Here is a 25,143-nt window from a genome sequence, read left to right as displayed (position 1 = left end):
ATCCTGGCAAGAAGTTAAAGATGAAGACAAAAGCTTAAATGCCTTTTCGCTATTTCTTACCGAGTGTAAGAACATGATGCAGACAGTGGATGCCTTAAGTGAGTTAGATCATTCTAACACCCTGAAGATTCTTGTTGCGAAACTGCCATACCGACACAGGAATCTATGGAGAAATAAAGTGTATGCTATTGAAGAAGAACAAGGAAATACAGTAAAGTTCAGCGATCTTGTTCAGTTTGTCGACAGACAGGCGAGAATAATTGCGAATCCAGTGTTTGGTAGAATAGGGAACTCAGAATCCTTCAGTAGCAACAAGAAGAAAGCCTTCACTACAACTGCTCAAGAGGTCACAGAGAAGAAAGCTTCAAACAAGTCATGCACCTACTGTGGAGATGGCACCAAGCACAAGATCATGGAATGCAGAAAATTCTCTAAGTTGCAACCTAAGGAGAAATCAGCCTTCTGTTTTGACAAAAAATTGTGCTTTGGTTGTTTGGAAGCAGGACATCCTAAGAAGCAGTGTAAGGATCTGTTGAAGTGCAGTAAATGTCAGAAAACACATCCAACTGCGATGCATAGAGACAAACGAGAGCAAGAATCTCAATCACCTAAACAAAATAAGTCACAAGAAGAGGTAACTGCTAGTGGCAGTAATGTAGTGACTGGTTGCACCAAGACTCTAGCTTCAGCAGCTACAAGTAGTGATACCTCACCATTAATGACCATAATACCAGTATTGGTGAAGCATGAAGCCAGCGATAGTTACATAGCCACATATGCTTTCTTGGACAACGGTTGTGATGCGGTTTTCGCCTCTTCGCTACTACAACAGCGAATGAACTTGAGGACTCAAAAAAGAAAACTGCTAATAGGAACTTTGACTTCGAAGAAAACCGTGAACTCAAAGGTGGTGTTGGATAAATTGCTAGTGGGTGATTTAAATCAGAAGAATTTCATCCCGTTACCACAGGTGTATATCGAAGACAAGATTCCAGTCTCCGCAAAGGACGCACAGACTCAAGAAGATCTGAGAAGATGGGCACACCTTTGCGATATACAGTTGCCAGTAATACCAAGCGAGTACCCATGTATTCCAGAGGTAACAATGATGATTGGAAGCAACACTCCGGCAGCCACTATGCCGCTGGAATTAGCCACATGAGAAATTGGTGAGCCATACGCTATACTCACACCCCTGGGATGGACAGTGTACGGCATTCCAGGAAGATCCAACAAGCAAGTTCAAACCTACTTCTGCAGTGTAGTAGAAGATAGCCTGGACAATTTGAAGACCCAGCTCCAGTCTTATGAGAACCATGAGTTCAAAGACCATGCATCCAGAGGCCTGTCAGTCAAGCAGCTGGTAGAAAGGCCAGACTGGATAAAGGGGCCGGCGTTCTTGTCAGAACCAGAGGAAGAGTGGCCGGGTGTAGAACCGGCAGTATCAGAAGAATCTCCAGAGTCCACAGACGTGGAAGTCCACGCTGTTACAGCTGAAGACCAGAGCCAAGATAATGCTATAGACCAGCTGATAGAGCACTACTCCAGCTGGACAAGGCTCAGAAGAGCAGCGGCCTGGTGGCTGAGACTTAAGAAGATTCTTAGAACCAAACAGAGACAGAGTCACAACTTCACAGACGCACTTACTGTGCAGGAGTTGGAAGAGGCAGAGTGTGCAATCATAAAACATGCACAGAAATCTCTGCAACTAGACTCAAAGCTTACCAATTTAGACCCACAGGTGATGGATGGGATGGTAAGAGTAGGCGGTAGACTGAAAAACGCCAAGATACCGCAGAATGCGAAGCATCAACTCATCATTCCGAAAGATCACCACATAGAGACTCTCATAGTCCGTCATATTCATGGAGAGATTCATCACCAGGGTAGTAACCACGTTCTCGCCGAATTACGACAGAAATACTGGATTGTGAAGGCTCGAGCTAAGGTGAAGTCAGTCTTAGGGAAGTGCATAATCTGCAGAAAACACCGAATGCCAGTTAGCAAACAGAAGATGGCTGATCTTCCCGCCTACCGAGTAAAGAGTGATGATCCAGCCTTTACAGTCACTGGATTAGATTACTTCGGACCCTTCCATATAAAGCAGGGCAGAGTAACTAGGAAGAGATACGGTATGCTGTTCACGTGCATGAATAGCAGAGCAGTCCACATTGAAGTCGCTCACACCCTGGACACTAGTTCCTGTATTGATGGGATTAGGCGATTTATAGCAAGGCGTGGACCAGTCAAAGTAATTCACTCTGACAACGGAACCAACTTGGTCGGTGCGGACAATGAGTTACAGCGCGCTCTGCAAGAACTAGACCAAGACCAAATACAGAACTTCTCAACATCCCACACATTTGAATGGCGATACAATCCACCAGCAGCCTCCCACCACGGTGGAGTATGGGAAAGGCAAATTCGTACTGTGAGGAAGTTAATGTGTGCCATCCTCAATGAACAACACCTGAAGACATGCAGGTCGGATGAGCAACTTCATACCTTCATGTGTGAGATAGAATCGACGTTGAACAGCAGGCCACTCACAAGAGTGTCGGATGATCCGGATGACTTGGATGTCATCGCGCCCCGGTAACTCTTGTTGCTGAGACCGAGGGCGGACATGCCACCAGGGTGCTTTGTCGAGAAGGACATCTACGCTCGTAGACGTTGGCGTCAGATCCAATACCTGGCCGATCTGTTTTGGCAAAGGTGGCTGAAGGAATATTTACCTGAACTTCAGCGCAGACAGCGCTGGCTGCAGCCACAGAGGAATCTGAAGACTGGAGACGTTGTTCTCATAGTAGATGAGTCAGCTCCTAGGAATTCCTGGTTGATGGGAAAGATCGTCACAACTCTGCCAGACAAGAATGGTCGAGTGCGACAGGTTGATGTCCGAACCAAGTCATCCACCCTACGGAGGCCCATCAGCAAGCTGTGCCTGTTGTTGGAGGCAGAAGAATAAGCTCTCTGTTTCCATGGTTTCTGGAGACTTGAAGTCCAGAGCCTATGTCTTTTATGTTTGTTAGATTGACTTTGTCTTGATGTATCCGGTAGGGAATGTCTCAGGTGTCTTGTTGTTAAAAATCATCAAAATCATGGCCTATTGACAACAGATTTCACTAGGTGACACTTGCGCAGTGCGTAGGTCTTCAATGCAAAAGACATCTGCGCAGGCAATTCAAATTTATTCATTAGGAGACACTTGCGCAGTGCGTAGGTACGCGATGCAGCACTCGCGCAGATGCGAACACGGTAACACAAATCAAATGGGTTTATCGGAGTAAGATTATTAAGAATTTGGTGAAGAGCCTTTATGGAACGTTTTGAATTTGTCTATTTTCCAATGGTGCACAACCTTGTCTGTGTGTTCTGGCCAGGACATGGACAATTGTTGTGCAATTTGTTTGTGGAATGTTTTGAAAGGCATTGGATTGATAAGAGAGGATATGTTTTGTAATGGAAATGTATGATTCAAAGGTTTGATTCTTTGATGGAAGTCATCCGTGAACATTTGATTGCCTAACATGGAAATAGAGCATTCCTTGTATTTGTACTTGTACTTGTAATTGGCAACCATGTTGTTTTCGAGTTGCCATGTCGTTGTTCGGTTTGAAGAAAAAAATCATACTGACACGAAACACCCATAAACACCAACAAAAACAAATATTATTGTATGAAAGAAAGATTGAATAAAAAAGAAATCAAAAAATATAAAAATATTTTTGAGTATAGTAATAGCGTCGGTAATCGTTTGTGCCACCTATGGCTGTATGGAGCCATTTGCTTCGGAACTACCGACCATAATTTGAGGATCAGCAAACGTTTGTACCACTCATGTTGGAGCATGAGCTTCGGAATTGCTGATCAATGGATCCAGCGAGTTTGTAATTCATCAAGTTCATCATGGACCGTCGGATTCCAGGGAACCCAGCAGTAAGGAGCAGCGTTGGAGCAGTAAGCCAGCAGCGCATGATCTTCTTCCAATGTTTCATCTGGAGTGCCGAACCGATGTGGATTATGTTATTTGGACAATGGACATTTGTGATTAGGACACAAACACTATTGATTAGGATTCAAGATAACTCATGGAACCAGTGATTCTTAGTGAAATTTGCTAAATTGTTTGATACCACAGTCAAAGAACTATAAAGCATCATTTGAACAATATTATGACTGTGAAATGTGACTATAGCGCTGCTACAGTGTGAACTCTTACATTACCGGTATACTTAGTTATATTAGTGGAGAAATCATTATAGACAGTATATAATCTCCATAAAGCGCCATTGTTGAATCAATAAGTGATATATTCAGCTTTCAACAGGATCAGTAAAGTTGGAGATAAAAGATTATTGTTAAATTTCGGCAATGTTTTGGCCCAAATTTAGTTTGCCATTTTTGGATCAAAATTTATTGTTTGTTAATTAAAAAGAAGTGCTTAGTAATTGCATGTTTGACACATGGCAATTAAGGGGCCGGTATGTAGCCACCACCTTCTGACTTGGAAATGTACCTGACTGGCGCCCTCTATTTTGGATTACCAGCTAGATGCACTAAATCATAAGATAAAAGTCACACAATTGTTTGACCATCTCGGAGTAGATTTACCTTTTCTACCGTAAAGATTACGTAAAGATTACGTATTATTGCATAAGTGGATGGATATTATGTTGTGCCAGGAAATAAAACACCTGTAGTTTGAGAGCCAACAAGAACGATAAGTATTGTGTTTCCTAGCTGTCATATCGTATGCAAATCTTGCGTGTATTGAGAAATGGGTCATCCGAATTCGTCAGACCAAATCGTGTGATCAAGAAATAGAACAAAAAGGGTTCGCTAAAGAACAGCGATAGACTCAAGAACGAGTCAGAAATTAGACCCTACACCAAAAAAGGAAGCTTTATTCTAATTCTTGCCTAACTATGTTATTGTTGCATTTAATAACTGAGGTGAAATGCCGGTATATCTAGAGCACCGGGATCTTGACATCAAAAACGTAAGACCAACATCTATATAAATTATTTATTTAAAGCCATATTATATCATTTGCTGATGAGGACGCCCTCAATATTTTTCAGTTTTTTTGCACGATTGTTATGTACTTTAGTAAACTGATATATCCTGCAAAAATCAAGACTTTAGGTGCTGTAGTTTTGTCAAAATTCGAGATTTTGAATAAATCGCAGGAACCGTCGTTTTATTATTACGATGGATATATTAGTCGAACGCGTACACGATCATCACGATGTGCATAACACAGTACGTACAACGGGCGATCGTGACATATCAAAAGAACCGAGACGACTCACGTTCGAATGAGTGACTCGCATTGGCGACATATGTGCAGGTAAAATAGCGGTTTTCTTTGTATTGCCTCGTCTGTTTGGGCCCAAATTAAAGAGGACATATCTGACAGTGAAAACTAACATTTTATACCAAAAAAAAAAAAATTCTATTTCTTATGGAAATGTTATGGCTTTAAGTTGTGACTAAGAAACCATGCTACTGAATTCGACTCGAAGTACGAACTTCCGAATATGTCGTGTTTTTAGTATAGGGCAATATTGCCATTATCATGACTAGAGGGACCACACCTGGTGATGTCCCTGAAATACTGGAAAACTTTGCGAAGAACGCTTTTACGATCAACTTGCTGATTCATAATTATGTTTTCACTGGTAACAAAATTAAATGCGTTATTATTTTGTCTTGAAAGAAAACGGAAAACTACATGAGGGAAAGCACAGATAGACACATCTAATATGATACATATTTCCTTCCGTTTGTTTCATAAAGTGTCATAAGGAAGATCGTTACTTCCTTATATAAAAAATTTGATGGGAGGCCGGGAGATATCATGGGTCATGCCGACAGACTAATAATATGCATCCAAAAGGCTCGACATAATTACACATAAATCCATGCAAAGTCTAGGTTGGATGTAAACTAAATTTTGCATTCTTTGACATCGATCATGTCAATTAACAACACCACACAAATTGGACAAACAAGGTGCTACCTGTTCATAAACAGAATCCCCAGATTCTGCATGAGATTCTCGACGGCTTGAGGTGAACACCCCCTTTTCATTTACTCGGAACAGAATTATACAAATTTACAGGGATTTAAGCCTATACAAAATCAGAAAGAGACCTTATATTATTCTTTTATACATTTTTGAAATAAGTTCCAGACTAAAACCAGTGTTTCTGATAGATACTTTGAAGGAAAAGCTGTTTTAAGCTTTAAGAAGAATATTTTTCTGTATTTCTTGTTAAGGTGGCACGCAGGAATCACTATAAGTTATCCATTATTTATCTCATAACTCGAAAACACAGCACACCCCCGCGTTTTGTCTGGCAAAGAATGATGAATTAAATGTTGTTTTCAAACCGATTATACAGGGTGAGTAAAAAAAGTGCAATAGAGAAAAGTATCCATTTTAATTTAAGAACCGAGTTGAACCTTTTAGGTTTTAAAACATTTTATAAATGATATATCCATTAGTGACCTTGTGTGAAAAATTCAAGGAATTAGCATTTACCGTGTAAGGTAGATTTTGAACAACTGCCATTTTCTTAACCTCATTAGCATTGAAATAAAATTGAACACCCAAAGTGTTATTGCCCTTAAACCTTGTTTAAGGAGAAGAAAGATTGTTTGTTATTATTTTCATTTTACCTTTACTTTAAAGATGTTTATTCTCTATCAAAAACATACAAATTTTAAGGCGGGTTTTATCAAATGTCGAAATGAAATGCGCGCAAATTGAAGTGGAGTGAATTACAAAATTTCCAGTAAATTGGACATTTTTGGATTTAAAAAACTGCAGTTGGAGTAGAGTAAGGTATGAAGGACGTCAAAAAATGTTAGAAAGTTGGTTGAAACAGAAAGAAAAGAAGTTAATATAACGCTAAAATCAACCTTATTTAAGTTAAAGTCAGTTTCAGAGCTGGTGCTTTTATCGTGGATTGTGTGCTCTCATTCAAAATACATGGTATCTCGTGGACAAATAATGAAATTGGGTATCGCAGCAAAAGGACTCATAGAAATTAAATGGTAGTTGAGATTCACTTCATTTTTTCGCAGAAGGTGACTATTGAGTGTGGCTTTTATAGAAACTTTCAAAAATGGGAAAGTTCAACTTGGTTCTTACATAAATATCGATTATTTGCTCTATTGCACTTTTTTATTTCGTACATGTAGGTGTCAAGAATAGAAGCTTGTATTTTTTAAATATAGGAGATTCTATATTATTCCGTGTTTGAGGTTATTATGAGGGCTTTCATTGGCAATTTACGAACCCTTTAATACTACATTTATAATGCACCCTTTCCAATATGGAAAAATAAGCAACATCCAAAAGAACTGAACAATTGGTAAGTTTTTAGCGGGTTCGCCGTCGGACAAGTTTAGACCTGTCAAGCTTTCGTCAGGAGTAGCTCTGACTTCTTCAGGATAAAGTACCTAAGAATGAGACATGTATACCACTCCTTGCCTACTGGTGGCTCTGAAAAGAGCCGTTCACTGTAGACTGTCTCTTGTCAACAGAGAACAAGCAGATCTCGCCTATCTGCTGATATAAAAGGATTGGTGGCTCTGAAAAGAGCCGTTCACTAAAGACTGTCCCTTGTCAACAAGCAGACCCCGTCTACCTGCTAATTTAAAAGGTTTTATGGCTCTGAGAAGAGCCGTTCAGTAAAGAATGCCCCCTTTCCAATAGAGAACAAGCATACCTTGCTTATCTGCTAATTTAAAAAGTTTGTTTGGTGGCTCTGAAAAGAGCCGTTCACTGAAGACTGTCTGTTGTCAACAGAGAACAAGTAGATCTCGCCTATCTGCTACTTTAAAAGGTTTGGTGGCTCTGAAAAGACTGAAGACTGTCCCTTGTCAACAGAAAACAAGCAGACCTCGCCTATCTGCTGATGCAACTGCAGAGAGTTTGCAACAAAGTAGGTTGCCCCGTACCTCTTTGTGTGATTATTAAATAAATAGGCTGCCCCTTGCCATTGAGGTCGGTGATCATACAACCAAAAACGTGCAATTTGCCAAAAAATGAGGTTTAGTAACGCAATAACGATAGGTCGTAGATAGCACAAACTATTCATTTTTTAATCCTTGTTAAAGGGCATATCTGGGTATTTCTCTGAAAAGGTGTACTATTTGAAGATAGGCAAATATGAATTTGAAAATGATTATAAAAATGTTTCCTTTACATATCTGTAAGGATGTAAGTCTCTAGTGCATGAAAACAATATTTGGCGCAATCTTTAGGGCGCCCTCTATATTATAGAGGGCGTAATCTGCAGGTTGTGCCAGGTGAGCATCATCTCCGTCACATTTAGGCCAAAAAAGAAATAAGGACAAAAAATTGTTAAAACTCTTAATTATGAGTTTTATGGATAACTTGTAAGTTGCTTGATTCATGTTTGCTTTTTTCATTAAAAAAAATATGATTTTGTACTTTCGTCATTTAGTTGGGACAATGAGAGGCAGGCTGTACGGAAAATGTCATGTCTGTTAGTATTTTTTATACAAACTTAAGTATATTCATAATTTTGCTTGAAATAACTAAATAAATTTCTATTGACATAGTAAACACATACAATATCAATTACATTTCCAAATAGTAAATTCCATGTTGTCTGGGTCAAAGGTCAAATAAAGGTCAACAACAATTGTGATGGAGATGACAATGCTGTGATGGAGATGATAGTGATGTGACGGAGATGATATTTCTACACAAAATCCTATAGAGAATCATCTCCGTCACAGACATTTGATTTCAGTAATGTTTTCACACTACTTGAAAATTAAATTCATACAGATGAGAAGGTCTAGAATTGGTAAGCATTTTCTGATAAACTAAACTGGACTTCGCTGTATCTCAAGATCCGGTGATGTGATGGAGATGATGGTGATGTGACGGAGATGATATTTCTACACGAATTCCTATAGAGAATCATCTCCGCCACGGCAAATTGTGACGCCAACTGATGTAGCGGAGATGATGGTTCAGACATTGCTTACGTTTAATAGCAGGGTTAATCTTACCCACGCGTTACATATCACCACAACAGCTTGTGGGACATATTCAACCATCATTATTTTCCGGAAAATTTCAACAATAAGACTTATATCAAATTGATCAGAAACGTTTGGAGATGATGTTGAATAAAGGTACGCGCGTGTATACTTGAAGATACCCTCAAAATTGGCAGGAAAAGAGTGCCAATGTGCACCTATTCCGGGTTGATGTTTTCGTCGTCTGTAAAAGGCAGCGTACAGGGTCAAATTATTGACCTCTGATATTTGGTCTTCACCTCCAGTCGTTTTGATGCCAATGTGACGGCAATGATGCAAAACCAAGGGACAGCAATTTTTGACACAAATTTTGAATTATTCCATAATATTGACTTTAGAAGTGGTTTTAAGCATTTAAACCTTCTTAGACATGATATTTACCCCAGTCAGTGGTAATTTTCACTTCCCACACTTGCTCACAAAAATACTACAAAATCACTAAAATTCGGTGCGTGACATCGGGACATGGGGTTTTCAGGGGGGTCGTCAGATATTGAAGAATTTTTTGACTCCTAGAAATTAATTTTTCCCCACTTGGATGTTCTTAACTATTTTTATACATACAAAAGTCCATGACTAAGCCAAAAAACGAAAAAAAAAATCCGCTTTTAAAACTTTTATGAGCGCCGGAAGTCGCGGGACTTAAAAGTTACTCTTTTCAGAGAATCACCCATCTATTGCAAAAACAAGTTTATCTCCATTCGAAGAGAATAATTATTACATTACAAGTTGACACTCGTTGCAATTTTTTATGCGTATTTCTCCTGAAAAAAGAGAAATTGTGTTGGTAAAGTTCGGGCTCGTACGTGTTCTTCCCCCGTTCGAAGCGAAATTAATTTTCCAAGGCAGCGGGCTGATAACGTAAGTAAATGAAGCGGACACTATCATGCTCCCATTTACTTATGAGATACAATCACAATCACTTTGACAGGTTTGACATTAGCATGAATGAGTTGTACTATTATTTACCATACAATGCTGCATAACAATATACAGACTATTGTTCTCATTTGGGAAACAAAGCTTCACACTGTATTGTTACTATGCGTTTGCTTTGTAATATTTCTTCCAACTGAAACTATAATACCTATAGAGGATATCCTATCAACGACTGCAATACCTTGTTTAGGACTTTCAAAAGAAGTACCTGCATGTGCAACAATGAGTGTTTCAAAATAGCCCGCCAAAGTCATGCAGGTAACTCCGAGGTCGTGCATTGAATTGGTTTGAATGAGGAATAATACGGGAACTAGCGCCCTTTGTTAGAAGTCACACATGAGTAAAGTGGATAACCGCTATAGCATTGCAATATTGCACAGGGAAATCAGATACATGAGTTTGTGGACTGTTAAAACACGGTTTGGAAATAAGCTCTTCATGTACTAGTCTCAGATTGATCACGCTGAAATTCTAAGCTCAAAATATTTTTTTTATTTTTAATCCAAATATTTCTCATGATATTGATATACATATGAATTGTAATATCACAATTTACTAATATATAAAAAAGAAGCGGCTGATTTTATCCATATGTTTAAAAACCATTAAATTTGTAATACTTAATTCAGAGTTTTTTTCTGACAACAACAGTATACGTTCTGTGCATTGAGAATGTTTATAGTCCCTTCTCTCAAAGCAGGCACATCTCATTTCATGACGTCAACTTTTTTCTAGGTCAAATCTGTCTCGTTCGAAGGAACTCATCGCTTAAGTTGGTTTTTGCGGAATATCAATTTTAAACGTCTTTTTTCTCAAAAAAGGAGTCATTTTCATTGTCCTCATAAAATTAGCTTGCCAATGATATGATTTTGTCCGAGCAATAGGCCTATATATGACCTTTAATATCAGACGAGTAATTTGATATATCTTTCAACCCGTCGTAGAAGCAAGCTGGATAAGGAAGAGAGCACCGAGCACTATGAACAGAGACGAGGGGTCCATTATCTTAGTCACTAATACGATCCACTTCAGATGGGCGCTGGTGCGTCCTCCTCTGTTGGTGTACAGAAGTTGGATCCAAAAACATCACTCTGAAGATGGCGATGGCCCAACATGCCCAAGATGGTCGAAACTGTCAGGTCAGTAAAACATAATTGGTATTAAGAAAATGAAATGCATAAAATTATTATTATTATTCAGACTATCTAAGCTCAAAATGAAGGTGAAATTTGGTATAGAAAGGGAAGCGCGCACAATTTTGCAATTTTACTCTATTTTGGCCAAAAACATGGTGTTTTTCGGGCTAAAAGGAAGATGCTCAGGGCGATTTTGGGGGGCCCTGGGTCCGGGCCCATCTGGCCCAATGGTAAATCAGACCCTGGTTGTTTACATGTTTTTTGTTTTGTTTTTTTGTTTTTCTGTTTTTTGTTGATTCTCCAATAAAAATACAATGGCAAAACACAACTACAATCATGCAATACGGAAGTCCGGAAATATTTTGAGCACGTTAAACTAGCTCACGGACAGGGTCAAGGGTGTTCAGGCAACTCTAGAGCAACTAGTATGATAGTATAATAAGCTGAATGAAGTTTTTTTTTTTACGAAATCAACTATTTAACAAAATGACAAGCCGTTTAGTAAAGGTAACACTTTATAGCAAAGAGCTTGCATCTGTTGTTGATGTAGATAGATTCGTCGAGGCACTGAGCAAAAAATGTCTTGGTGCAGAGATTAAATTTATATCCAAGTCGAACACGATTGCCGAATTTGATCATATTGCGAAATTGAAATCACCAGCAACATTTTATACTGGTAAGTACATTATCAACAGCTGTCAACGGTAAGCTTACTTTGTAGAATTCTTTTGCAATTTCAAATGAGCACTATTTTCACCATGCAGTATTGCAAAATAACCCAATGGAAATTTCTGTATAGGGCCTACACCAATTATAGGCATATATTTCCATCGATTTATTATGTGAATCAATGGTCTTCAAGCTGGTAGCCCGACAGTAAGAACATTGCTGTTAAATTCGAGCCATACTTTTCCAATTTTAGCCTTTTAATCAAAAAACAAACTGCAGTGTATTTTATCAGATTAATTGGGGGAGGGGGAGGGACGGGCACGTAACACAAATGACAATATGGGTATGTATTGTTCTCCCGCAAATGGTCCCCTTTTTTGGATTTCGCAGTTCCGAAAAACCCCTATAAATTTGACCATAATATAGTCCCGAATGATCCTTTATTTTTTCCACCTCATGAAGACCCCTAAATTGCTCATTCCCCACATTTCTGTGTTTTTTTCACAAGTTATTTTGACCCCGTTTGACCATTTTACGCAGTTTTACGTCAGCGCCCAAAGACCCACCATGCACCGCAACATTTTGGGCTTTTAATCCAATAGGAAATAGCCAAGAAAGCCATAATCCTGGGCAATAATCGCATTTCCATGGGTCTTGCAGTTTTTGAGTTAAGGTCAATAAGTAACAAAAACGAAAGTTTTAGACCGTTTTCCACCTCCTGAGGAAAATCATGCACATTGGCGGAAACGACACCTCTCCCATAGCCCTATGGGCCTATATCATTCCTGTTATTGACTGCCATACTTAGTCCGACCTAGACTATGCCATAGTCAAATTTTATTAAAAATATGTTATTATTATTAAATTATACTGATGTTTATAAAATTAAAGTATTTAATAGTAAATGGTCATAAAGAGTTAAAAATATCAGATTCGTCTCAGATAATTAGTGACAATAAAAGTAACTGAATGCAACATTATCTTGCATAATTATAATGGCTCACTTTAATACTGAACAATTCTGATTTTGGAATAAACCAGTTTATTGATAGCGAACCCCGAAAATCCGACTATGGACTTTGAATTTTAAGCAGAACTTTACCCCGGCACTTTGCTCTCTAAAAACGCACAGTCAAGCATACTTGTTTATCAGTCCATTAACCACAAGTACTAAGCATGGTATAGTACAAGACGCGCTAGATGTTTGATGAGAGATTAACTTTCGCGTCAACACAAAAGCGCCGCAAATACCACAGATAGTTGTGTACGGTGTAGTTAATGGTAATGGCGCGGGCCCGGAAGATTTAAACAATAGCGAGATATGGGCGACCAATCACAAGGCAGATCCATTTAAAGATGCATTACATCATGGCCAATTTTAGTTAGGCCAGAAATTGGCCTAACTCTCCATAGAGTCCCGTGTTAAAAATCTTAACCGCAAGGCAAAGTCAGTAGTCCACTTGGGAAGCTAACAAACAGAGGGAGTGCGGTGACTGAAAAGATCAGATACAGATGTGAAAATCAATATAAATCAGAGTTTTATGCTTAAATGTAATGGCCAGAGTATGCAAATGGGCAAGTGGACTACGGAGAAGTCTAAGTCCGACCAGGAAAGTTGAGATAAGATATCTGATAAACTGATATTTTGGATAAAATAATATTACCCTGCTTTGCCAAATGAAACATAGCTATTGTCAACTTAAGTCAAACTGAAATAATTGGGGCCAAATTAGAGCCAAAACATGCGTTTTTCGTATGCTGTGACAATCAAGACCAAAGACTAATTTCAGGTTATGCATTATACTTTTGGAAAAACACATATTCTAATCTATTTAGGCCTAATAACCAATTATTAAAATTAATTTCACAAAATATTAAAATTATGAGCTAACTAGTCCTGTATTTCTCTTGAATCAGAAGTAGGCTATAGGAGCTAGCTTATAGGTTATGTGTAGAAGATGTGTTTCTACATCTGTGTAACTGTAAGAAGATATTCAGATGGAATCACTGTCAACTCAATCAATCAATCAATCAATCAATCAATCAATCAATCAATCAATCAATCAATCAATTAATACATCAATCAATACATCAATCAATCAAAACATCATTCAATACATCAATCAATACATCAATATACATGTCAATCAATCAACACAGCAATCAACATAATCCAATCAACATCAATCAATCAACATTAATCAATCAATTAATAACATGCCTCGCAAATTGATTAAACCCGTTAAAACAAGCAAACAAACATCTAGCATCAACCTCTGACAAAACCAAGAACAAGTCGCATTTCTGACATTTCATGATTTGAATAATAATAGTCTCAGCCTAGACAATATTATATACATAGCATCAACACTTTTCAAGATATGGATACTTTTGTAAAATGATACTTTGATATTTTTGCCAAATTGTTATTTTGAGTATTAATGGGCTATTTAGTTTCCTGCCTTAATTATTGATTAAATAAACCTCGTTTTAATAAGTACTTTCAAAGATTTGAAAGTCCACTTAGTCCCACAGTCAAATACCATGAAATGTAGCTTACATGCTTTTAAAAAGGTAGAAGCCAAAAAGGCCCTACATCCAGGGGCGTAGCCAGCTTTCTTGGTCAGGGGGGCAAAATAAAATTTTGGAAAAAAATTGCAGTTGCATCATACAATACATACCCAGCAAACACAAAACGTTTTCGACATCATTCGCAAAAGGTTATAAAAGGTTGTCAGAAAACGTTTAAATGTCGGGTTATATAAAAGGTATATTAAGAGTATAAAACGTTTTAATAACCTTAAAAAATATTTTTTGATAATCTACTGCTCAGCAAACAAAATGTTTTACAGAAAACGTTTAAATGTCGGGTTATATAAAGGGTATAAAAACGTTTTAATAACATTCCAAAAACATTCTTGAAAACTTGACACAAAACATTCTATACAGAATGTTATTTTGGGGTTGAAAAAATATTTTGCGAAAAATGTTTGCCCAAAATATTTTCAATAACGTTTTAAAAACATTTTCATGACCTTTATATAACCCGACATTTAAATGTAATTAAAAGGTTTTGAAAAAAACATTTTAAGAACATTTCTGTGTTTGCTGGGTTAAAATATTTTTAACATAATGTTATTTCAGTATTGACACAATATTTGGCAAAAATGTTTGCAAAAATAGTTTACAATAACATTTTTTGAAAATATTTAAAAATATTGTTGTAGTGTGTTTTCATACAAAACGTTTTAAAACGTTTTCATGACCTTTATATAACCCGACATTTTAATGTTATTAAAACGTTTTTACCTAAACCAAAAGCCAAAATATAACTTATTTAAAACGTTTTTAAAACGTTTTTGTGTTTGCTGGGTAGAGACTGTATGTCTTCGAGCTTCCCAAAAAGGGCCTTATTGGGATGATGTGCGCGCGTAGCGCCAAAAAAATGGTATTTGACACTATTTTCGCCCATTATCCGGCTAAAAAGGGCTTTATTGTTACAATGTGCGCGCGTAGCGCGGAAAAAATTGTATTTTACACTATTTTGGCCCTGAATTTTGCTAGAAAAGGGCTCTTGCCCTTTTCTTTCCTTTGCCCTCCTGATTTTCTCTTTCATTTTTTGTCAGAGGGCACTTTTTCTTTCATTTTTTTTGTCAGGGGGGCACTCTGCCCCCCTGCCCCCCCCCTGCTGGCTACGCTACTGCCTACATCACAGATGTACATTGATACCGATGCCACCAATAGAACGAAAAGATTTGCCCCGCCAATTTGCATACCACTTTGTCCATTTTTTGCCCAGTTCTTCACAAAATTCAAAAAACAACAACACAGTGGCAGTTGAGATTGGAATAAGCACTTCCTTTCTCTTGACCCAAAGGCTGACAGTAAAATTGTTAACTTGATTGTTGGGAGTGGCCTTCTTTTCATTGTTCTTTGTCTTCAAATCTGTTTCTCACTTCTCTTTCCATACAAGCCAGCATGCTTGGGCTAAAAAAATATATTTGGGAATCTTGGGTCGGTTTTTTTTCCCAATCACTTTTTTAGAAGAAACCTTAAATTTGGACAGAATCAAGAACTTTTATATTTGTTATTCACTCATTTATTTATATGCATATTTGATTGAAAACAAGAAGTAATTCCATTTAAAGGAAGGTGACCTGATATATTTGGAAAATCGAATTCTTTAAAACTTACCTATAACATAAAATGTCGTCACTTTCAAACATTCATGCAAAAAGAACATGTAAATGTTCCTTGTAAATGTGACTAATTCCTTATGGAATTACTGACATATTATACAGAGTGATTTTGGTAGTCATCATGATAATCATCATGATCATGTAATTTATTGATATCAAATGAGAGATCCTATTTTTCTCATTAACATATTGAAATTAGGAGTTCCAAATCGGTATATTTCCGAAGATATGATCAAAAAACTGTTGAATTAGTCTCAAATATGGTATAGGCCTACCATATTTGAGACTAATTCGACAGTTTTTTGATGTTTTCTCCGGAAATATACCAATTTGGAACGCCTAATTTTAGCATGTTAATGAGAAAAATGTGAGCTTTTACCTGATATCAAAATCAGCAATTTGATGGGGTAAAGTGAGCTAGGGATGAAGTTGTCAATCAGGTTACTCACCTTTAAATCCAGTCCAAAACTACACAATTTTTTACCATAAAATTATCAAGCATTTATCAATACTAGCCTTTTCAAAATGGAGGAAAAATCAAGGAAGAGTCCATGAAAAAAAAAAAAAAGGATCGACCTACCGACCCTCCAAATTTTTGTCTCGGAAGGGCAACCAAACAATTTTTTTTTGGCCTTATATACGCTTTTTAGTCTAGCTTGAGCATTTTGTTTGAGTCTGGTCCCATCAGGACCCAAGCGTGTCTCCACACGGACCGACCGTTTAAACAAACAAACAAACACACACAAAAATGCGATGGGTGTAGTACCCCCTTAAAAAAGATGCGACGGTCCCGGCGACGGTATGCGAAATTTTTCGAAATTCCCGGAAGAAAGAAACGTATCCATAAATTACGTAGAACTTGAAGCGAAAGCGCACATATTGTATGTTATGTGTTTTGTGTAAGCATGCAATACGGCAGTACCGGAAACTGTTGGTGGTCAAAGGTTACATTGTAGCTTTAAGCTTATCGTTATCTCGCACAGGTTATATCGTGCTCAACAAAGTTTTCTTGCAGAATTAACATTTTAATAAAATGGCAAGCCGTTTAGTGAAGGTAACAGTATTTAGCAAAGAGCTTGCCTATGTTGCTGCAGACAGATTCGTCGAGGCACTGAGCAAAAAATGTCCTGGTGCACAAATCAAATTTGTGTCGAAGACCGTTGCTGAATATAACCAATTTGCGAAATCACCAGCAAAATATAGTGGTTAGTATGCAGCGGTAAGCTTATTCTTTTGTGATGTTATATTTCTAATAAAGGCCTGATTTATGTGAAGAGTTGATATATTATACGGTACTTCTTTAGGGCCATGCGCCCGACCGACATAAAATCGTTAGGGGCTGTGCAATAATTATGAGCCCCTGGGGAGGGTAAAATTGGGGGGCAAGAAATTTTTAGGCGAGCGAAAGGGGGGAGCAATTTTTGGCAAGCCGAGGGGGGGGGGAGCAATTTTTGGCGCACAATCATGGGGCGCCTTTTTAAAAATAAAACGTGCTAAAAGGATAGGAAAATGGTACAGAAACGCTTAAATATACAGGGAGTATTAGCCAGGTTAAGGCACCATAAAGGGGTATAAATGACCTCATAAATAGCGGACTCATTCAGACGTGTTGTTGGCTCAAGACGACATATTTAATAGACGCTGTGCGCATGCGTAATATCTTCAGGGCGCATATCACTAAATGTAATATCCTATAACATCTCCCTCTTTTATAATGATGAAGCTCATCAGCTGTGAATAAAATAAAATTTTATCTGAACAACCAAAGGATGCTTGTTTTGCATTATTTTGAGTGCAATTTCTTCAAACAACTTATGCTAATAAACGTGGTTTCCAAACAATTTGCTTTAAACCTGTACATCCTTCTTCTTTCCTTTCTTTTGAATAAACAAAAATTTTTGAACTTTTCCTTGAGGGAGCATTTTAATCATAAGCTATGACTATCTGTCATGCTGAAAGTGATTAATATTTAGTGTCCATATCACAGTTCAATATAAGCTATGACAATCTGTCATGCTGCAAGTGATTAATTAAGTGTCCATATCACAGTTCAATAGAAGTGTTCGTTAATAATGTCTATTTCTCATTTCAGTTTGATGCTCGAGCTTTAGTAATGCTCTCAAGTCTTTTCTGATGATTATTGTCCAATATCAATTCAATCGCTGGCCGTTTTATATTAACAAACAGGTTAACATTTGCTTTTGTGCAATTTTGCTAAAAGCTCAAACTTTTAAGAGACTAAAAAAATTTTTTTAGCCGAAAATTGAAACTACACCAAAATTTTCAAAATCCAAGATTAATACTTGCGAGTCAGACTGACCAGATCTGTGTGATGTACTTTATGCGTGTATAGGTGCAATATTCACATTCACCCGGAATTTGTTGTGATGTAATTACAACAATAAATGTTGCCATTTTCTTATGCCAAACATTAATTTTGGAACTTTTGGTTTGATTTGGTTTCTTGCTAACTGCAAGATAATGCTCTGAAAACATTCAAATCATGAAATTGTCCAAAACTTTAACTTTTGAGCATGAACATAACTAGGCAGTTTGGAAAACTTCCTTGATTTGTATGCTTAACAATGAACTATAAAAGTAATGCCAAAACACATGCAAAACTCTAAATTCTAAACTAGCATAAAATACATGTATGCTAAATAGGCCTACTTGTGGTCAAAAATCAATTGTCAGTGTCAAGTTCTCAGTTTCTTCTTTCTTCACATACTAGTTCACATAGTCCTTGTATCTTGTAGGTGGTTTAATGTCTATTCTGGTTCTGGTTGACTTTCTTGGTGATGCTGGTTTCTCTGGTAACTTGATTGGTGTTGGTGCTTTGTTGTCTGTTCTGGGTGTGCTAACCATTGCTGATGGTGTTTTCTCTGGAACCTTTTCTGCAGCTGGCGGTATTGGTCTACTTGCAGCAGATGATTCTTGCGTTTTCTTTGTGCATTTCTCTGCTGGTGTTGTGTTTACTTTAACTGCAGGTGGTGGAGGTGACAAATCTTGCGGAATAACTGGTTGACTGTCTTGTTCTTGCGTTGTGCGCAGAAATTTCCTGTTTCGCCGATACCTGTGCCCTTCTTCGTTTTCTACCAGGTAGGATCTCGGTCCAACTTTTGCTACGCATTTTGCTAAACTCCATTCACTGTGGTGCTTGTTTGGTTGCATTCTGACTTGTTGACCTATTTCTAGTTCGGGTAGCGGTTGCGTTCCTTTGTCATACTGGACTTTCGCTTGTTGCTTTCTGAGTTTGATTTCTTTCGGAACTCCCTTTACAACTTGTGGTTGTAGTAATCCTTGCGGTGTTGGAAGTAAGGTATTTGTCCTTCGCGACATGAGCTTCTGTACAGGACTGCTGTGTGTTTCTCCAGCACTTGGTGTGTTTCTCCAATCCAGTATTGCTAGATAGAGATCTTGTCCTGAACTTGTAGTCTTCTTGATCATCTTCTTTGCAATCTTTACAGCCGCTTCCGCTTTGCCATTTGCCCTACTATGATACGGTGAAGATGTTATATGTTCAAATTCCCATTGTCTTGTGAAGTCCCCGTAGTCCTGCGCCACAAATTGTGGTCCGTTGTCTGTTATGACCTTGTCTGGGACACCGTGTCGCGCAAAATGCGCCTTGGTCATTTCTATGATTATTTCTGATGTACATGTAGTTTCTAGGTGGTCTAGCTCCCAAAAGTCGCTAAAGTGGTCTACTGTAATCAGGTACTCTGCTCCTCTGTATAAGAAAAGGTCCTGTGATACAAGACACCATGGTCTACTGGGTATCTCATAAGACATCATTGGTTCAGATTTCTGTTTGTCTCATATTAGCCAGGTTAAGGCACCATAAAGGGGTATAAATGACCTCATAAATAGCGGACTCATTCAGACGTGTTGTTGGCTCAAGACGACATATTTAATAGACGCTGTGCGTATGCGTAATGTCTTCAGGGCGCATATCACTAAATGTAATATCCTATAACAGGGAGGGGGGGAAGGGTTTTGGTGAGCCATTTGGAAATATTACCCCCCCCCCCGGCTCATAATTATTGCACAGCCCCTTACATGCTCAAAATTCGAAAAATCAAAAATAAAACACGCTTTTTCAGTGAGTTTTATGGTTTCAATTCACAGATGAGATTGGTCAGAATCCAACAAAACCATATATATATATCATCGGGCTGTCAACTTTTTGGAATTTTGCTTGGCGTGAGACACCATGGGTGGATTTAGGGCAGTGAGAAGGGGCCCAATTTGATCAAAATAAAAAATGGCCACGTAGTGGTCATCTTGTCGCACTTGCGCGATGCAGGCGGGTGTTTGAGGGGGGATGTGCGCCCCTCAGATGTAAGAAACTGTTGCAAAATGAAGACATAATTGAAGCAATTTGGTGGACCATTTTGGCACTATTAGTGTGTAAAATTTTAGTTTGAAAAAGCCGAAAATTAGTGAAATGATGATCCATCATCAGCATTTCGTGGACAAGTTTTTCCTAGTATTGTAGGCTTATATATTGTGTTTTAAATTTAAATATAAATTGGCAAATGTCGAAAGCAGAAGCGAAAATGGCCACTTGTTTATCCACTACGCAGGTGGGTGTCTGCATGGTCCCCCCTCAGAAGTTGGAAAATGTTGCAAAATAAAGGTCCAATTGAAGCAATTTGGTGCATCATTTTTACACTATTTAAATCATTGTTTTAAAGAGTAATATTGAGAATCTAAAATGTGTGTGTGTGTGGGGGGGGGGGGGGTAGGGATATCAAATTATTTTTATAATGTGTGAGAATTTACTAATTTGACAGCTCTTTAAGTGAGATTTACTACCAACGTGTGAGATTATACTACCTTGGCATAAGAAAGTGACCGAATGCATGTGACTCAATCCCAATGCGTGAAAGTTGACAGCCCTTGCATCATTGTATAGCTGAAAGTGTTGGGAAGACACATTTTCAATTTGTAATTCAATATGATAGGCTGTCATAAATGTCATAATGGGTGGAAATGTGACATTTTTGGTTCAAAAAGCAGACAGTTGTTTCTCAATGAAAATATACTCTAAGGAATCGGATCTATATAGCAACATTTGCACAGTATTTTTTGTTTGACCTGAAAGCACAACAGACACAGCAAACTGCATTCTGAATATCAAATAATTTCAAAAAAATTTAATACAAATATGGCAAACTATTAGAAATTGATGTTTTTTATATTTAACAGTCCTGGAAGTAAACTTTATAAATCTAATGATGTGTATGTATCTGGGATCAATTTTAGGTCTTTTTGGGAAAAAAATGTATAACTTCAATACAAAAAAGCAAAATTTTCAAATGATGATGCCTGACAGCTTTTCCTCCCAGCTACAACACTTTTTACAAGTACATATCATTATCTTTGGAAGGGGGTGGGTCCCAAATATAAGGGGGTCATAAATTTTTGGAAAGAAAAATAGTTTGGTGGGGGGGGGGGGTCATAAAAATTTTGATGACCAAAATGTCACAAGATGACCACAGATTATTTTATTTAAAAAGACTGATTTCAATACAATTTCTGCCAAAACTAAATATCTACAAAAAATATATAGACGGCTTTGAAAGTGCATTTGACTTGTTTTTTTAATATTTTTGGACCTAGCTACAACTCGATGAAAGTACACACCTGGTTCACTAATACCAAGTTAATGCTATTATGTTTTACAAAATGTTAATCAGAAAATATATTAGTGGGAGTTATTTAAATAGGTAGGTTTTCATTCAAAATGTAAATCCATTTAATTGACTTGTCATTATTTTCACTTAGCTGAAGCTTGATGACAGTACACACCTGGCTCACTAATGTCAAGTTAACAATATTATTTAAAATTTTTTTTTTTTTAAATGGTATGATGTTTTATGTTAATCAGAAAAGAAATTGGTTGGATGGTGTTATTCAGAAGGGTAGGTTTTCATTTTAAATATAAATTCATTTAATTGAATTGCAATTTTTTTACCTAGCTGTAGCTTGACAAAATGCAAAAACGCATACAAACTCTACAAAGGTGCCTACAATTTCTTAAAATATCGCATAGCCGCTTAAAATGATCCAAATGTGATAAGATTTCTGTAAATTTTGCAACTTTAGTGACACACAAAGATATCTGCAAATTGTATAAAATTTGTCAAAGTTGCATACAAGTATTATTACAAAAAATTAAATGCACTGCATAGTGTCATCATCCCTATATCTTTGTGTCCAAAATTGCCGTGATAGTACGGCGAATCCTCTCGTTTTTCAACAGCTACGCATGGCAATTTTGTTCAATATAGGCCGAGCGACTCAGGCTAAGCATACCATTTACACGATATGAGATATACTACAGAGTTTCTATTCTACAATCTTTACGATTTGCGCATGCTCAGTACCCCATATGGTGTTGCCATTACAAGAAAATTTGATTTGTTGTCAGGTAAAAACCAGGTTTTGTTTCCAATACACTAACTGGAAATCCAATACACTAATAAGCGGCGATTACTGTTTGCTGTGGATATATTTTACTGCATTTTCACCATAACAATTTTAAATCGAACATCAAAATTGTGATATATTCAACTGTTTGAGAATCATAATTATTATAAAGGTCCATTCATCAGCTCAGACCACGTGCTGTATAGAATATTAAATCACAAGTCTATAATACAATGCCCCATAGGAGACAGTATGCAACTTTCTTTATCTGCGTCAATAATAGAATATTGATTGAATAGAATTGAATACATCTGTACATTTTGAGTTTGTACTTCAGCACTGAGCGATCTAGTGATCGATTTCTAGCCAATCAGATAGGACTCCTTTTCTTGCGTTCGGTACCAACAGAGTATGGAAAAAATATTTATAACACAGGGTGTCGACACTGTGCACTGTCTATGAACTTAATTAAAACTTAATCACTAAGATTTTCAGTTCATAAACATGGTGTTAAATTGTCTACAATCAATACACATAAAGGTTTAATACCCAAATGATTTGATCAGTTTATCATTTCGCATCTACAGGATAACTCAATACAAATATAGGACAGGTGGATGGGGACTGAACTTAAAATATCGGTAGTAAACCTAAAACATTCCTGAAGATTCCAATTTTCAAAACCATAAAATGTCTTCTTTACAATGTTGCAAAAATCATCAAAATCACTGATCTGCTCATCTCGAGGCTTATCCTCACGAGTGACCAAAAATCATGGAGTAAAGGGCGTTGCCAGAGGCGGTGTACAGCAATAATATTGCTTGAATTTTTCACAAAATGATTGTCTTGAGACATCAGGAAAACACAACAAAGCGAAGATTTAGACTCAGCATTGCCCCAACGATCATCAGGACCATTTAATAAGAGCTTATTATCCATTCAACAATTTTAGATATGAATATGATTAAGATAAATAATGATACAATTTCATAGAAATTAAGCCATAAACATAAATTGAGATATTTAACGACAGCAAGCATTTTCAAATTATTTATCTTGCAACAAATTATTTAAATACGAGTATTATTGGAAAAATGTGTACAAGCCAAACAACCATATAGAATGGACACACAAAAGTTGACTTCTGTATCACATTTAACCAAAATAATTTATGCCAGTTTGCTCGAGCCCCAATCACGCCATTTAAATTATAATTTCTCGAGCTTGCATCGCTTATTTCCGATCCTCGCATATATTAATTTGTGTTTCAGATTGTCTTACGCCCTGCTAGGGTGAAGCATACAGGCCGCCTCCTTCTTCATTATTTAATATATAATTGGCCGCTGAGACACAATGAGAGAGTTATCATGGGGACTTAAGTTGAGATTGCCCGAGTACCGACTGTGAACTCAGGTAGCACAGTGGTAAAGCTCTGGACCGGTAATCCAGCGACCGGGGTTCAATCCCCGCTGAGTCCTGATTTTTTCTCTCTCAATATTTTCATATGCCAGTTTGCTCGAGCCCCAATCACGCCATTTAAATTATAATTTCTCGAGCTTGCATCGTTTATTTCCGATCCTCGCATATATTAATTTGTGTTTCGCATTGTCTTACGCCCTGCTAGGGTGAAGCATACAGGCCGCCTCCTTCTTCATTATTTAATATATAATTGGCATTGAGACACAATGAGAGAGTTATCATGGGGACTTAAGTTGAGATTGCCCGAGTACCGACTGTGCACTCAGGGTGTACAGTGGTAAGACTCTGAACCGGTAATCCAGCGACCGGGGTTCAATCCCGCTGAGTCCTGATTTTTCTCTCTCAATATTTTCATATGCCAGTTTGCTCGAGCCCCAATCACGCCATTTAAATTATAATTTCTCGAGCTTGCATCGCTTATTTCCGATCCTCGCATATATTAATTTGTGTTTCAGCATTGTCTTACGCCCTGCTAGGGTGAAGCATACAGGCCGCCTCCTTCTTCATTATTTAATATATAATTGGCCGCTGAGACACAATGAGAGAGTTATCATGGGGACTTAAGTTGAGATTGCCCGAGTACCGACTGTGAACTCAGGTAGCACAGTGGTAAAGCTCTGGACCGGTAATCCAGCGACCGGGTTCAATCCCGCTGAGTCCTGATTTTTCTCTCTCAATATTTTCATATGCCAGTTTGCTCGAGCCCCAATCACGCCATTTAAATTATAATTTCTCGAGCTTGCATCGCTTATTTCCGATCCTCGCATATATTAATTTGTGTTTCAGATTGTCTTACGCCCTGCTAGGGTGAAGCATACAGGCCGCCTCCTTCTTCATTACAAAATAATTTATGTTAAGCCAAATACAGATCTTTGGATCAACCCGAGAGGATTGGATTGGAAAACCACATTTTAAATACAATTAAATTTAATTAATTTAATAATTAGGCATCTCCAAAAGAAGAAATAATGCCAGCCCAAATAATGAACCTTTAGTATAATTAATATATCAATAAGGCAAAATAATCTGCTGACAAATACATCAAGTCACTATAGATACATGTACTCCAAACTCTGAAACATTAATTAACATACTTAAAGTTATTAGAAAGTGGAGACAATCTACTGACAAGGTTCTTCAGGATTTGAAGAAACTCCATACAAAGCATTCATTTCCCATTAAAAGCACAGTAGAAAGTG

At 37.5% G+C, this 25,143-nt stretch overlaps 2 protein-coding genes across 4 annotated transcripts in view; both read left to right on the top strand.

The window, feature by feature from the left end:
* Positions 1-1,158: 1,158 nt before the first annotated feature.
* On the top strand, positions 1,159-2,599 carry LOC140142405 (uncharacterized). Its single transcript, XM_072164375.1, has 2 exons — positions 1,159-1,169; positions 1,261-2,599. Exons 1-2 carry the CDS (start codon positions 1,159-1,161, stop codon positions 2,597-2,599), a joined length of 1,350 nt encoding a protein of 449 aa, XP_072020476.1.
* An 8,992-nt stretch (positions 2,600-11,591) lies between these two features.
* The window catches only part of LOC140142108 (glyoxylate/hydroxypyruvate reductase B-like), a 33,498-nt gene continuing 19,946 nt past the window's right edge, over positions 11,592-25,143 (top strand). Inside the window, exon 1 of one of the 3 annotated variants that reach the window (XM_072164068.1) lies at positions 11,592-11,841. In XM_072164068.1, coding sequence (XP_072020169.1) covers positions 11,613-11,841 — 229 coding nt within the window. In that variant the 5' untranslated portion in view covers positions 11,592-11,612. Of the gene's footprint in view, positions 11,842-16,976; positions 17,253-25,143 lie in introns of those variants that run through there. The other 2 variants (XM_072164069.1, XM_072164070.1) reach the window with 2 other exon arrangements.

This window comes from Amphiura filiformis, chromosome 20 (assembly GCF_039555335.1).
Source record: "Amphiura filiformis chromosome 20, Afil_fr2py, whole genome shotgun sequence".
In the NCBI taxonomy this organism is placed as follows: domain Eukaryota; kingdom Metazoa; phylum Echinodermata; class Ophiuroidea; order Amphilepidida; family Amphiuridae; genus Amphiura; species Amphiura filiformis.
Note: the sequence above shows the minus strand (reverse complement) of the source record. Positions and strands in the feature narration are given on the sequence as shown.